At 38.4% G+C, this 16,794-nt stretch overlaps 2 protein-coding genes across 2 annotated transcripts; one reads left to right on the forward strand and one right to left on the reverse strand.

The window, feature by feature from the left end:
* Positions 1-1,834, forward strand: LOC130811258 (probable galacturan 1,4-alpha-galacturonidase SALK6). Its single transcript, XM_057677481.1, has 4 exons — positions 1-186; positions 395-715; positions 797-1,312; positions 1,572-1,834. Exons 1-4 carry the CDS (start codon positions 49-51, stop codon positions 1,809-1,811), a joined length of 1,215 nt encoding a protein of 404 aa, XP_057533464.1. The 5' UTR covers positions 1-48; the 3' UTR covers positions 1,812-1,834.
* Positions 1,835-2,545: 711 nt separating this feature from the next.
* LOC130811259 (serine--tRNA ligase, chloroplastic/mitochondrial-like) lies at positions 2,546-4,581 on the reverse strand. Its single transcript, XM_057677482.1, has 5 exons — positions 4,165-4,581; positions 3,815-3,981; positions 3,492-3,626; positions 3,308-3,401; positions 2,546-2,980 (listed from the first exon to the last, which is right to left on the reverse strand). The coding sequence occupies exons 1-5, from the start codon at positions 4,291-4,293 to the stop codon at positions 2,714-2,716; spliced, it is 792 nt and encodes a 263-aa protein (XP_057533465.1). The 5' UTR covers positions 4,294-4,581; the 3' UTR covers positions 2,546-2,713.
* Between the last annotated feature and the right edge of the window lie 12,213 nt (positions 4,582-16,794).

The following is a 16,794-nucleotide window of genomic DNA, read 5'->3' on the forward strand; positions in this document are numbered from 1 at the left end:
TTTTTTAATAGCCCCTTTTTTAAAAAACAAAAAAAAAACAGAGAAAAAATGAAAACATTTAATCCTATATTCATTTCATTTTTCTATTTGTTTGTATCTATAGTAAGATCACAAACTCCTGTTCCCGCATCTGTTCTCATTGACATATCAAATCTTGGTGCGAAGCCCGATGGAGATGCAACACAGGTATGATTACTTACTTTTCAAAAAATATATTAAGTTCTCTTTTTCCTCCCCTCTATATTTCATTCATAATAGTAATTTCTATATCAATTTCAAAGAAATAACTTATGGAGTATTATTGATGGATAATTTTTAAATGCGAGGTGACGTTATTAAAATTTCAAATAAATTTTTTTAACTAAAAAATATATATGAATTATTGAGATGACAGGCTATGATGGCTGCATGGAAGGAAGCATGCGCAGCAATAGCACCAGCAAAAATTATAATCCCAGTAGGAACATATACACTAACTGCTTTGAAGCTTCTTGGTCCATGCAAAGCCCCAATTACTATTGAAATTGCCGGAAACTTCAAAGCCCCACCAGAAGTAGCTGTATTCAAAGGCGAAGATAGTTGGGTTAAATTCGAACATGTGGAAGGCCTTACCGTTACCACTCTCCCCGGTGGAGGAACGTTTGACGGTCAAGGACAAGTAGCATGGAAGCAAAACAATTGTGCAGCAACTGGCACTTGCGACAATCTTCCCTATGTAAGTCTTTGTTTCCATTTTTAGGTTTAACAATAATCTTTTCTTTTGATGTTGTGTGTTTGACTAATATGATTTTTGCAGAATTTTAGGTTCAACTTCCTTACGAACACTAAGATAGATGGGATTAGCTCGTTGAACAGTAAGTTGTATCATATGGCAGTTTTGGAGTGCAAAAACTTAACACTATCTGGGATTAAAATTGACGCACCAGCCGATAGTCTTAACACGGATGGCATTCACATTGGGCGCTCAGAAGGGATTACAGTGAGCAATGCAAAGATCGGTACAGGGGACGATTGTATTTCCATGGGTGATGGGGCTGTTAACGTTAACCTTGAAGGAATCGTTTGTGGGCCTGGCCACGGTATTAGCATTGGAAGTCTTGGTAGGTACGCTAATGAAGCTCCCGTCACAGGTGTCCATGTTAAGAACTGCACCATCAGCAACACTGATAATGGTATTAGGATTAAGTCTTGGCTCAACTCATTTGAAACTAGTGCTTCCGACCTCCACTTTGAAGACATCACTGTTGACAATGTCCTCACTCCTGTACTTATTGATCAAGAATATTGCCCCTACAACCACTGCAAGGAAAAGGTTTATTTACAAGATCACTCTTAACATTATTAATCATTCTACTAGTTATTGAACAAAAATCCAATCTCAATTCATTAATTATCAGTTTTTGTCGAGTTAAAATTAAATAGTTTTATATTGCATAATTGTTAGTTGTATGAGTTGGTTTATATCGGGTTGGGTCCGTATTGATATGTTTAAATTAGTAACCGACCTGATAACTTATGCTCTAACATTTGATGGTTTTTCCTGTTTTTCTTTTGGTGATTGGGTATTATAGACACCATCTAAGGTTAAGCTCAGTAACATCAGTTTCAAGAATATCAAGGGGACAGCAGGAGCAAAGGAGGCGGTGAAGCTATTGTGCAGTAGTGGAGTTCCTTGTGACAAGGTGGAGCTAGCTGACATCGACTTGACATTTGCTGGTGGTGCTGTTTCAATGTGTAAAAATGTTAAGCCTATCACAACTGGCACACAAAACCCAATTGCTTGTGGTGCACCTGCCCCTGCTAGCCTGTAATTAGTTTTCCAATTCGCTTTCTGAAATTTTGTAATAACTTTACTTAAATTTTGATTATTTTATATGTTAAAACTTGAGATAAATTCTAATAAATTTATGAAAGAAAATTTTGGTTAATTGAACTTGCTTTTATAAGAATGATTGATTTAGAATGAATCATTGATCTTGAATGATCTTCATTCATAAAAACATTATTGCTAAATCCTTACATCTTGGTATAGAACTTTTTACGAACTTTGAATTTCAATTGAGTTTTTGTAAGAACTTTGAGATAAATTTAAATAATTTCATAAAAGACAATTTTGATGAATTAAACTCTGCGTTCACCTCTCTCATGAATCATCATAATTGTATGATTTTAACTCATCAACAACAAAAAACGTCGAAGCCTTAACTCAAAAGTTAAGATCAACTAAATGGACGATATATTAGTCTCTATGTCCCATAAATGTTCCCACTTATTGTTTCCGATTACCCACCATTCCAACCTATAAATTTAGGTTTTTCATATGTTTTTTGTATCCTTTCCTCTAGGTCATTTTTGATTTTCCTTTAGTTTTCAAAATTTCAACTTTTTATATTTCTTCTCAGCTCACCAACACTTCGTACCTTCAACAATTTTACTTCATCTTATTTTCAATACATGCAGCAGCGATCAGCCTTTTTACATGTTTAATTCAATTGCGACATAAAAAAAATGATGAAATCAAAATTGGTATGATTTGCCACAAAAATAACCAAAAGTGGCTAATAAGACATCTTTGAACTATGACAAATATTATTTCATTGCAAACCGTATCAAGATAAAAAATAGCAAATATATATCATTCATAAATCGAAAAATAAACTAACTTGATAACTTCAAAAGAAGTATTTTCTCAAGAAAAAGTATGCTCGTACTCCTATCGAAATTTATAAGCTATGTGATCAATCCCCCCCATGAAGGGTCTCAATGGCTCAGGAATAAGAACAGAGCCATCTTCTTGTTGGTAATTCTCCAGTAAACACACAATCATGCGTGGTACTGCACATGCTGTTGCATTTAGTGTGTGTACATACTGCGTTGGAGCATTCTTAGATTTCTTCTGATTCACAGACGCCGATTCTGGACGGTATCGGATCCCTAAGCGCCGACTTTGGTAGTCCGTACAGTTTGAAGCACTTGAAATCTACACACAAAATATACATCAATGTCCGTTGCATCATTGCAAAATGGATAACATAACAATGAGTTTTGATTGACAAAATCTTGAGATTGCAACCAGAGGTATTCAAAACAGACCCGAAGACCCATAATTTACTGACCTTGTAACACAATTCGATTTGACCCGACTTTAAAAATGATTTACAATTATGTAAAAAACAATATGGACACAACCCGATTTTAAACCGATCCGAAACACCTAATTCGAAATCAACCCGATGACAACACTTCTAATTGCAACATATATGAATTATGATATAACATTATATCCACAAGGCGAGAGCCAACCTACCTCACCATAACGTCCCAATCCCGGCATCCATGCTTCCACATCAAATTTACGGAAAGCAGGAGCACCTAGATCTGAAGATGCCATATCCAGGATTCTGCCAAAATTTAAAAAAATAACAGATATTTACAACGGAAAAGAGGGGGGAACTTGTGCAGTAATTGAACGGTAATATGGTTCGTCATACTTGTAGTGTAAACCCAAGGATGAAAAGAGATGATCTTCGATTCCTATTAGCTCTTCAAGATATTTATCACTGTCCTCTGGTTTACACAGTATGAACATTTCAATCTTGCTAAATTGATGCACTCGGTAAAGGCCTCTATAAAATCAAAAAAAAAAACTTGTCAGATGACAGGATTCCGTTTTTAGAAGTTCAAGCCGAGTATAAAATGCAAAATTATTGTTTTAGAAACTTGAGAAATGAAAATTTCACAGAAATGAACCAATAATGTTAGAGAAAACAGAGAAAATTCAAAAGAAAGTTAATACTATAAAAGGAAATGTCACCTTGTTGCTGCACCAGCAGCCCCGGCCTCAGTTCGGAAGCAATGTGAATAAGCAACATACTTCAACGGTAATGATGATTCCGAAAGAATTGAATCCATATGAAGTCCTCCGATCGGTATTTCAGCAGTGCCAATGAGGCACTGATCAGAACCTGCAATAGTATAAACCTGTAGAGGTTTGAATAAAGTAAAGTAAGCTTAAGCGGTCCATGAAGTTATTTAGCGTCTAGAATTACCGACTTCAAAAGCTATGTGGGTATCATTAAATATGCTCGTCAAAATTATTTTTTGATAACTACAACATTAAGATTAAATATCACCAAAATGGCAAAAGAAAATTATCTTGTAAACCTGTGTATTCTCTGCCCGAGGTTGAAACCCACATTTTTCAAGAACAGGAGCCCTCACAATTTCCGGGGTTGTCAAAGGGATAAAACCTCTTTTTGTAACTTCAGAGAGAGTCCAGTTAATAAGAGCCATTTCTAGCAGGACGGCTTCATTTTTCAGGTAGTAAAATTTGGATCCACTGACCTAAGAAAGTCCAAACAGAAGAATTCTGTCAAAAACAAATTGACATGGAAACAGAGAACGAGCAATCTAACAGTTGTCTCGAGTTTAAGATATTTGTAACTAGGAATTTCAAACATCAAGTTAAGAATTGCACATTGCACCAATGACAAACAAATTATTTTTCTTCCAAACGAGAAACCAAAAAAGGCAGAATTATAAATGGAATATGAATAACCAATTCTGATTCATCTTGAATGATAACCCTATAAAGAAACACAAAAAAGAAAAAATATACCCATAATCAAAAAGATGCTCATCATTCACAAGAGCTGTTGAGAAGGGATCTAAGAAAGTTGTCGGTGTAATATAATTCGCCGGTTAATTCGCTTTTTAAATTTGCGATTCGCTCAAAATGATCCTAAAATAACCCAAAACCGACTATAATTTGCTTTATTGATTCGCAATTCGCAAGGAGATTAGTGAATCATGTGACAATTAAACTTGAGTAGGACAAATTAGGGTGCTTATAACCTGCATTATATCTGTTAGAGTGTGGTTCACCAAGAGGTTAATTGTACAAGGCGTTTGCCTCCTCGTAAACTTGGGGGCAAGTACTCGAACAGTGGCCCGGGACGCTACAAGTATCACATAAATTAGCAGCATTATTAAAACTTGAGGAGGAGCTTACCATGCTTACCTTAGCCTTCTGTTCAGTGAGATTGGCTATCTGTTTGGTGAGTGCCTTGATGGTCTCGGATTCAGCATTATTACTCTGGGACACTGGGCCTCTTTCATTGCTCCATGAGAACCCATTTTTGGCCATGGTCTCGAAAAGTCTCAAAAGGTCATCTGGGAGCTTGGAGTGCATGTCGCCGCCACATGCGGCGTTAATCGACGACTTGTGCTCATAAAACAATCCTCCATAAAAGGATTAGGCGAGCAACCAGTTGGGTATCTGATGGTGAGGACAACTAAGTTGAAGGTCTTTAAACCTCTCCCATGCCTCGTAGAAGGATTCAAAAGGTCGCTGCTTGAAGGTCTGCAGCTGTGTCCGGATTTGAGAAGTCTTTCGTGGGGGATAGAACTTAGCCAAAAAGCCATTGGCTGGTTCCTCCCAGGTCCTATATATACCGGCCGGCTCGGATTTGAGCCAGGACTTGCTTTATCCTTCAAACTGAAAGGGAAAAGCCTCATACGTACCGCTTCCATGGACAAGTCCTCGGCGGTAATGGTGTCACACCTTTCTATGAAGTCAGCGATATGATCATGAGGACTCTCACTAGGGTGACCGCCGAATTGGTTCCTCTCAATCATTTGGATGAGGTGAGGCTTCAATTCAAAATTTTTTGTACCGAAATCGGGTTTGACGATACATGGTATGGAAGTTTGGGTGAGCGTGGGCGCACCCAATTGGTCAAAGGGCTGGTTAGCATTGTTGGCCATTTGGTCTTGTTGTCGCCTTAACTGCCTAAGGCGTTCGACGTTCAGTCTACGGCAGTAGCTTCGATCTCTGGGTCGAATCGCTCTAGAGATCGAGCTCTTCTATGTATTCAAAGAATTCAAACACAAAGGGGTCTAGGAGAGGGGGCAACAAGCAAGTGACAAGTAGATCAATCAACAAAACAAAAGGATTATTCGTCGCCTCCCTGGCAACGGCGCTAAAAACTTGATAGGTGCAAATTTTAATAACCGCAAGCGCACGGTTGACGTGTAGTCGCGGGTCGAACACAAGGAGACGAGTTAATCAATTTGTTTGTTTCATGACTAGAAGATACAGATCAAGAAATAATGTGGTCGAGAAGCTAGTACTACGATGCAAAAACTAAAACTAAACAATGATCAATATGAAGATGAATATGATATGACAAGCTCTAGGGTGTCAAGCATCACCTAACTCTATCACGGGAATCGATCACTCCCATGATTGTATGAAATTGAGTCATTAGCATAATTAAATGTGATCTAATTAATCTCAAACTTTCGCTCTATTGATTAATATCGATTTAAGACCAAACTAGTATTAATCCTCAAACTTCCGTTTTATTGGCTAAACTAGTAGGAATTTAACTTAAATATATCTCAATCCTAATTTAGTCCTAATCTCAAACTTCCGTTTTATTGAAAAGGTTAAAAAAGATGTTTAAACCGAGATTCATTAAGCGTAGATTTAATTATAAACCCAAATTTACACAATTAGTCGATAAAATGTCATTCCATACTTCGAATTAGGGATTATACCCTAACCCTAAAGAAGAAGATTACTCACTAAACATGATGGTAAATATGTAATTCATAATAAATGATGAATTAATAGAAATACTAAACATAAAATGATGAATAATTTCAATGCAAGAGATAAATAATAAAGCAATTAACAAAGAAAACTTACTAATTACGAAAAACGATAATGTAAATTGCAAGAGGAATTAATGTAACAACGAAGTTTTGCAACAAAAGCTTAAAGAACCAAAATTAATCTCCAGATAATTAACTAAAACTACTATTAAACTGATAAAAACTCCCCCTTTGAAAAGGTAACCGCCACTTTATATAGTGGTTCCGAAAATAAACCGGCTCTGACAGACATGCAATGACTCATGACATCAGCAGCGACGAGTCGTTGCTTTGTTTCTGCCTGGGATATAAGAGTTCAGTGAAGAAGCGACGATTCGTTGCACGCGGAGATGAGTCGTCGTGTAACGGCCCGGTTAAAGTGACCCGGAAAATCATGTGAAAACATGAATCCGGTTCACTTACGGACACAAATAAACACATCCTTACTCGGATCGTCAACGTTCCAACGGTAAAGGAATATGGTCAACAAAGAAAACAGCGCCAAACAAAACAAAACCAAACAAAACAGCGGAAGTCTTTACATACAACTCGAGAGCCCACCGGCCTCTAGACTAGCTAAAAGTTGTACGAAATAAAAAGAAAACATCATAAACTTTGTTTACATAAACTGAGGTATTTAGACTCATTACAAAGTAAGTCTAGACTTGATAGTTACGGGTTCTAAGCTGAATCCTCACTCCAGCCCCCTCCTGCAGTTAACCTGCTGCACGTCATATGATAACACGTAGCAGGTTCCAAAGAACAACCAATACACGTCAGAGACTTCATACATATACAAAACAGGTTGAATACAAGCATTGTGTTTACCCTAGCATGCAAAGGCTCTATTATGTAATCTTTATTCATTATTTCCAAACCTTGTAACGTTGCTCGTCCTGTTCGGGTCGTACAAGTCATATTCCAAATTTGTTTTGGTGGAATACACTTGGGAGAGCAAATCCCAAGGCAACCACCTACCTAAGACGTTGCCCGTCCTGTTCGGGTCGCCAAAGGCTAAGTATGCATACCCCCATGGTGACCATAAAGATCCCTGAATGCCATGGGAAAAATAGTTGATAGTTTTCCAATTTATTTGTTAACCCTTCTGGGTAACATATCCATAAATTCTCAATTTCCACATAATCATTTCATATTATTTGAGGTGTCTAAACCTTATGTGATTACAATGCCTTGATTAGGAATAAAACAACATTACTTGCACAACCATATAAACAGTATGGTCTAAGCGTGTACCTTTAAACACTGCAAATCCAAACGACGTTTAAGCACGACAGGAATTTCACCCTCTTATGAATCGAGGTCCTAATTAACAAACACACAGAACGACCACGTTTAATAACGGGTTTACACACACAATCCACTCCATACTACTAAAATATCACAAAAACTTGATAATTTCAAATGTTTTCATCCAACTCATGATTGCTCCAAAATTCCCATTCTGACCAGAAACTTTTATGGCCAAATCGGACAGTTTAGAAAATTCAAATTAAAAATCCGACTTCACCGCTGCGTCCGGAACGCATCAATTACCTTGGGTACCAATTTTCATAATTTCTAGCATCCGATTACTATTTTTAATTATTTTAAGCGTTTTAACGAGTTTTAAAGCGCATCGATTAGATAAAACAACAACGAAACACACCCAACACTCGGATCGGGGCGCCACTACCGAGGCAGCAGCTGCTGTCCGAAACTCCTTCTACTTAAATTATTTTTATTTTATATATATTTTTTTCTATTTAAATTATTTAATCCTTTTTAAATCTCCATACCAAAATACACCTAACCAAAAATCGAATTTACATTTTACTAAGATAAAACAAATAAAACCAAATCTCCTATCACACAATCCACTTGATATTTCCACACATCTAACAATACATCAAATCCCATCAACAATCTAAACCATCATCAAAACATAAAACTAACAACTTTAGTCATACTCATCCTCAAGATCTTCAAGAACATTTAAAATTTCATAACCATGATAATTAAATTAAATATTTGATCCTCTTATCAAATTTAAATTTTGTAGAGAATCATAAACCAACATTTTTTTTTATTTTAAACCGAACATATATATATAAGGACAATCCTTTAAACAAATCAAATTTTGTTAAAGGATTTGTAAACTCATGGATACTTACATCACTTAATCCACACACTTAAAATTTCATCTAACAAACTAAAATCTTGTTAGAGAAATATAAATCGTAAAATAAATTCAATTTAACATTTGAATAGACTTTATTCTTATAACAAATTTAAACTTTGTTAAAGAATGTAAATCAAGGAAAATTTTGCATAACAGAAATATGATCTAACCCTTTTAACAAATCAATTTTATCAAAGGATTATTAAAGAAAACTTATATAAAATACTCAATCCTCCTAATAAGTCATAGGATATCATCATATTGAAAGAAATATTATATAATCTCATACTAGAATTTCTTATAAATAAAATTTATAAATAACAACTCAACTTACTTACCCTTTGATTTGAAGATTGGATTGAACAAAGTTTTTTTTTTTTTTTTTTTCTTGAATACCGAAACAAGAGCAAGAAAAGAGGAAAATTTTCTGAATTTTGTTCACTTTGAAAGCTTAGGAAAAGTGAGGAAACTCAAATGATGCTTAAGGATTAATAGGCACTTAAGAGGTGAGCTTAATGTGCCATAATACTCACTTATGAGAGGAGTTACAAACTCCTCCCATTCCTCCTCACCACAACCGGCCACCCCTTCACTCCCCTCTCAATTTTTATTTATTTATTTTTTTTATTTAATTTAATTAATTAATTAAGTCATTATTATATTATTGTTAAAATAGAAAGAACCGTTACGCGATAGCCTCGTACGCGATAAAACTCGTTACCGTTAAAATTTAACTCACTTTATTTCTTAAAATTATCTATGTGGAATGATATAATTTAATAATACGTATTTATTTTATTTTATTATATTATTTCTTAAACCTGATAAATTACGGGGTGTTACAGACTACCCCCCTTAAAAGAAGTTACGTCCTCGTAACTTATGTGACAACGGAAAACATAGAACACACATGCTATCACAATTAACTCCACATCATAACTCATGAGTAAAACACGACTACCAAAACAAAGATTTAACATTCCTCGCGCGAAATTCCTATCGCCCTCTACCCCCCTTAAGAAGTTACGTCCCCGTAACGCTACTAACCTGAAAAAGGTGAGGGTACTTTTCTCGCATAGCGTCTTCTGTTTCCCAAGTAGCCGCTTCACGCTCGTGATTTGACCACAGGACTTTTACCATAATTATATCCTTCCGTCGAGTGCTACGGACCTTTTTATCCAAGATTCGAACCGGTTGTTCAGGGTACGACAAAGATGCATCCAAATCTAAAGGTTCAGGGTCTAATACATGAGTGGCTGCGGCATGATACCGCTTTAACTGAGACACATGAAATACATCATGTACCTTTTCTAAAGAGTTTGGAAGAGCTAACCGATAAGCCACTTTACCCACACGTTCCAAAACTTCATATGGCCCAATGAACCGAGGGCTCAACTTTCCCCGAGCACCAAAACGTACTACTCCGCGCATGGGTGATACGCGAAGTAATACCTGTTCTCCCACGGTGAACTCCTCTGGTCGTCGTTTCAAATCAGCATACGACTTTTGGCGATCCTTTGCCGCTTTCAAACGATCCCTTATCAATCGTACCTTCTCACTCATCTGAAACAACAATTCAGGTCCTAAGGTCACCGCTTCAGTAAAATCGTCCCAATAAACCGGACTACGACAACGACGCCCATACAAAGCCTCGAATGGAGCCATCTGTATAGAAGCTTGATAACTGTTGTTATAAGAAAACTCAACTAGATCCAAATGTTCATCCCATGACCCTTGCCACTCCATGGCAATAGCACGTAACATATCCTCCAATACCTGATTCGTTCGTTCTGTCTGTCCATCCGTCTGCGGATGAAACGACGTACTATAGAGCAACGTTGTACCCATGGCCTGTTGCAAGGTTTGCCAAAACTGTGACAGATATCGTGTGTCTCTATCTGACACAATAGTACGGGGTACACCGTGGAATCGTACAACATACTTAATGTAGGCTTGTGCCAATTGTTCCATCTCCCAGCGACAATTCATAGGGATGAAACGTGCCGATTTAGTTAAACGATCAACTATAACCCATAACGCATCATTACCTGCTTTTGTTCGAGGTAAACCCACAACGAAATCCATAGAGATATCATCCCACTTCCATACTGGTATCTCTAACGGTTGTAATAATCCTCCTGGTATCTTATGTTCACTTTTAACTTTCTGACAGGTCAGGCAGCGTGAGACATATTCTGCAATATCCTTCTTCATCCCCGACCACCAAAACATTAACTTGAGGTCTTGGTACATCTTGTCACCACCCGGGTGTACTGAAAATTTCGTACAATGGGCTTCATCCAGGATACGTTCCTTCAAAGATTCCTCCCCTGTCGGTAAACACCAACGACCCTTGAACCTCAAGCTTCCATCTTCATGGACAAGGAATCCCTCTGATGTTCCTTCCCGTGCTTGGTCCTTTAATTTCAAGAGTTTCGGGTCTTTATCCTGAGAATTCAAAATTTCCTCAAAGAACGAAGGTCGTATAGCCAAGGCATTCAAACATCCCTGTAGTTCGCCTTTACGTACTACTTCCAAGTTCAGCCTAGCAAAATCCCGATGCAACTCTTCTACTCCGTCCAAGGCAGACAGCGAGTGACTAGACTTGCTACTTAAAGCATCGGCCACCAAATTCGCCCGCCCCTCATGATATAGATCATAATCTGTCATCAACTCTAACCACCGACGTTGTCGCATGTTTAAGTCAGGTTGTGTATAGAGATATTTCAGACTCTGATGATCAGTGTAAATCCTACACTTAACGCCATACAAGTAATGCCGCCATATCTTGAGAGCGAAAACTATAGCGGCTAATTCCAGATCATGGGTCGGATAATTAACTTCATGTACCTTCAGTTGTCGTGATGCATAAGCAATCACCTTACGGTCCTGCATCAGAACACAACCCAACCCTTTCTTTGATGCGTCACTGTAAACAGTATAATCCAACTTAGGGTCAGGTAGAGTAAGAACAGGGGCCGTAGTTAACCTTTCCTTCAAAGTCATGAAGGCCTGTTCACATTCATCCGTCCATTCGAACTTCTTCTCTTTCTTCATTAACGAGGTCATGGGCCGAGCAATACGCGAGAAATCCTTAACAAAACGACGGTAATACCTGGCCAAACCTAGGAAACTTCGTACCTCGGTGACGTTCTTAGGTGACGGCCAACTTCGAACTGCCTCCACCTTTACCGGATCCACCGAAATACCTTCCTTAGAGACAAAATGACCCAAAAACGATACCTTATCCAACCAAAATTCACACTTTGACAACTTCGCGTACAACTTATTTTCTCGCAGGGTTTGCAGGACAAATCGTAGATGTTCCTGATGTTCTTCTCGGTCTTTCGAATAGACCAATATATCATCGATAAAGATAACGACGAATTTATCCAAGTATGCACTAAACACTTGGTTCATTAAGCACATGAACGCGGCTGGAGCATTTGTCAACCCAAACGGCATCACTGTGAACTTATAATGCCCATATCGTGTTCTGAAAGCGGTTTTATGTATATCCCCTTCAGCTATTCTTAGCTGATGATAACCTGATCTTAAGTCAATCTTCGAAAAGATCCCGGCTCCTCTCAATTGATCAAACAAGTCATCTATCCGGGGCAACGGGTATTTATTCTTAACTGTTACCTTGTTTAACTCTCTGTAATCAATGCATAACCTTAAACTACCATCTTTCTTTCTCACAAACAGAACTGGAGCGCCCCAAGGTGAAACACTAGGTCGAATATAACCTTTATCCAACAATTCTTCAAGTTGAGACTTCAATTCCTCCATCTCCTTTGGAGCCATACGATAAGGGGCCTTAGAAATCGGTCCAGTCCCCGGTACCAAGTCGATCGTGAAATCAATTTCCCGTTGTGGTGGCATTCCGGGAATCTCGTCAGGAAAAACATCCAAAAATTCATTCACCACAGCAATATCCTGGGGATTCCCCTCTTTCTTATCCCCCTGGCTGATATGACATAAATACAAAGGGTGTCCTTGCCTCACAAGCCTTTGCAACTCTAAGGTCGACACCAAATTCGTCCTGGGTCCCTTGGGAAACTTCCTGTATCTAACGCTTTCACCTCTTGGTCCTTCCAACAAAACTCTCTGCTCTCTGCATTCAATAGTGGCCTTATACCTTCCCAGCCAATCCATCCCCAAAATTACTTCTAAACCTTCCATATCTAACACATACAAGTCGCTAGGAAAGACAACCTTTCCTATCCTTAAGGGTACATCCCTATACAGTTTTTCACAACTGTACAATTTTCCCGATGGTACAGCCACCGTATAAGAAACTTTTTCAAAGGTCTCCAAATTCAACTCGTTCACCTTACTCTTTGCAAGAAATGAGCATGTAGCTCCCGAATCAAACAATACATTCACAGCTATAGAATGAATGGCGAACGTACCTGTAACCACATCTGCTGCCTGGTCAGCTTCTCTTGCACTGACCGCAGATACCCTTCCGCTCGCCGGCTGTACATTATTTCCTCCCACGTGATTTCCCCCGCGCTGCATTTCTGACCCTTTTACTCGATTTCCATCTACCCGGCCTTGCCCGCCATAAAAAGGTCGCTGGAATCTCTGATCAGCATTACCACGATTTCCATTCCCGTGCTGTTGACTGGCTTGACTACCAGCGTTGTTTAAATTTTGTTGCCGGTTTTGACCACTCGGATGTTGACTTCTCCCCCCTTCTTTATGTAGCATTCAAACTCTCTATGCCCTCTTTTGTGGCAAAAGTTACATTCGATCAGATTTCCTTCGCAATCTTTTGCCGGATGATTTTTCTTGCACCTCTTACAAAAATACTTCCTCTCATTGCCATCTCTGTCCAATAATGGCTTAGTAAGCTTCACGTTGTTCCTAATTCCTGAATCGAATTAGACCCGCCTCCCTGAAAATTTCCAAAATTCCTTGCTTTCTTCTGATAAAAGCCCGACACATTCTCTAAAGCCTGGCCAGAAACTTCTTTCCTTTTCTCAGGGACATTACCCTTCTCTTTTTCCTTTTCTTTCCTCAAAATATTTCCTATTTGTGACGCTCGCTTATACATCTGCTCCAGTGTGTTATATCGGTCACTCTCAATATGCTTTTGAATATCGAAAGATAAACCTAGCTCAAAACGTTGCATCTTTTTCTCCTCAGTGGGTACATCATCAGGACAATACTTGAGGTATTCCATAAATTTGTGATAATATTCGTCTACCGTCATACTACCCATTTCCAATCGCGCAAACTCGTTCGATTTATCCTTTCTAACATGCAGCGGATAAAATTTCTCTCGCATAGCTCTTTTGAACAAATCCCAATCAAAGTCTCCCTCAGCTTGCTCTAATAACCCCGATCTACTGTTTGCCCACCAGTAGTCGGCTTCCCCCACCAATAAAAGGCAGCTTGATTGACTTTTAATTCTTCTGGGCACTCAACGACATCGAAAAGTTTGTCAAATTCTCTTAACCAAAGTTCCAGTTCTGACGGTTCTCCCTTACCATCAAAGGTCGAGGGTTTGCTCTGACTAATCCTTTTGCTCATTTCAGAGGCTAACTCCGACAAAGACTTCTCTCGGGGTGCATTTACATTTGTTAACGCTTTCACCAGATTTCTTATCGTACGGTTAGCATCACTTCGAGACAGTCTCTTCCTAGAAATTGGAGGCATCTTCTGCAAGCGAAAGAAAGGTACAAATCAAAAGAAAGTCCTAAGATTCATAACCTTTGGAGAAAGAACAAGGTTTGCTGGGTAAACCTAACAGTCGCTTACTTGTTTGTTTATCCCTAAATATATATACATATATATATAGGTATTGTTATTTTCATTATTCGTTATTTTTACTGTTATTGTTATTAATATTATTATTATTATTTTTTTTTTGAGTTGAATTGCTTACAAAAGGAGAATTACATGTATAATACACGAACTTACAACACCAAAAGAAACAGCAAACACACCTCAATATTTTATAGATATCTGTTGATACATCAAAAGTTGTCTCATACAAGAGTTTACATTATTACCTTATCGTTTATTTGATTAAAAAGATACAACTAAAAAAAATAACTCAAGGAAAGATGCGAAAACAAAACAAAAGGAATAGAACATCTAGCGCCAAGCATCCCAAGTGTCAGCACCCTCATCGTAACTTGCTATATCGAAGTCCTCATCATCCCCGTCTTCTCCAGAATCAGAGCTGGAATCCGAATACGATTCTTCTGATTCACTACCACTATCTCTAGGGCTGCTTAATTGTAAATCTTCTACCTCTTCCTCAGGATCTTCCTCATCAGACCACCCCCTATCAAACCCAACCTCAAAGCCATATAAGTCGTAATGCGATCCCCAGTTCTCTCTCTCATCATCATCGCTGGAAATTTCTATATAAATAGGCGGTTCACGACTAGGCTCCCACATCTCAATATCACTCTCTGTCTGAGCCTCGGTTTCCACCAGTGGGGAATCAGGAAGGACCCGCTCTCTTAGTGGTTCCATGGTCCCATCGGTGCCGCCCGATATTGGAGGCTCGCCCTTCCTCTCAGGGGTTACACTCTTCCTAGATTCAGACAAATGGTGTAACCTATTTAGGTCCAAATCTAAGTCGTAACATACTCTATCGGCTTTTTCCTTAACCATAAGCATCCTTTCCCTATAATCTTGGATACTTTCACCACTCCTTATTTTCCATATGTCAGCGTTGGAAACTTCCCTCCAGACAGATTCAGGGTCAAACCTCGGTACCTCTCTTGATTCACTGGGGGTGCGTGGGTCCATAGGTGTCTTTCCCGTATACATAATCCTGAACACATACACATAACGAAAAGGAATCAAGTAAGAAAATTGTTAACTAAGGACACCTAGACACTTTATAACCCTAATGGTCCAAAGCCAGCTACATCACAACAAACACATTCAATGTTTTTTTTTTTTTTTTTTTTTTTTTTTTTTTTTTTTTTTTTATCACATTCGACCATTCCCCGTCTCTCATTCCTAAGGTCTGATATTCCTTTATCTCCTAGGGAACGTTGGCTCTGATACCAATTGTAACGGCCCGGTTAAAGTGACCCGGAAAATCATGTGAAAACATGAATCCGGTTCACTTACGGACACAAATAAACACATCCTTACTCGGATCGTCAACGTTCCAACGGTAAAGGAATATGGTCAACAAAGAAAACAGCGCCAAACAAAACAAAACCAAACAAAACAGCGGAAGTCTTTACATACAACTCGAGAGCCCACCGGCCTCTAGACTAGCTAAAAGTTGTACGAAATAAAAAGAAAACATCATAAACTTTGTTTACATAAACTGAGGTATTTAGACTCATTACAAAGTAAGTCTAGACTTGATAGTTACGGGTTCTAAGCTGAATCCTCACTCCAGCCCCCTCCTGCAGTTAACCTGCTGCACGTCATATGATAACACGTAGCAGGTTCCAAAGAACAACCAATACATGTCAGAGACTTCATACATATACAAAACAGGTTGAATACAAGCATTGTGTTTACCCTAGCATGCAAAGGCTCTATTATGTAATCTTTATTCATTATTTCCAAACCTTGTAACGTTGCTCGTCCTGTTCGGGTCGTACAAGTCATATTCCAAATTTGTTTTGGTGGAATACACTTGGGAGAGCAAATCCCAAGGCAACCACCTACCTAAGACGTTGCCCGTCCTGTTCGGGTCGCCAAAGGCTAAGTATGCATACCCCCATGGTGACCATAAAGATCCCTGAATGCCATGGGAAAAATAGTTGATAGTTTTCCAATTTATTTGTTAACCCTTCTGGGTAACATATCCATAAATTCTCAATTTCCACATAATCATTTCATATTATTTGAGGTGTCTAAACCTTATGTGATTACAATGCCTTGATTAGGAATAAAACAACATTACTTGCACAACCATATAAACAGTATGGTCTAAGCGTGTACCTTTAAACACTGCAAATCCAAAC

The sequence above is a fragment of the Amaranthus tricolor genome, chromosome 4 (assembly GCF_026212465.1).
Source record: "Amaranthus tricolor cultivar Red isolate AtriRed21 chromosome 4, ASM2621246v1, whole genome shotgun sequence".
In the NCBI taxonomy this organism is placed as follows: domain Eukaryota; kingdom Viridiplantae; phylum Streptophyta; class Magnoliopsida; order Caryophyllales; family Amaranthaceae; genus Amaranthus; species Amaranthus tricolor.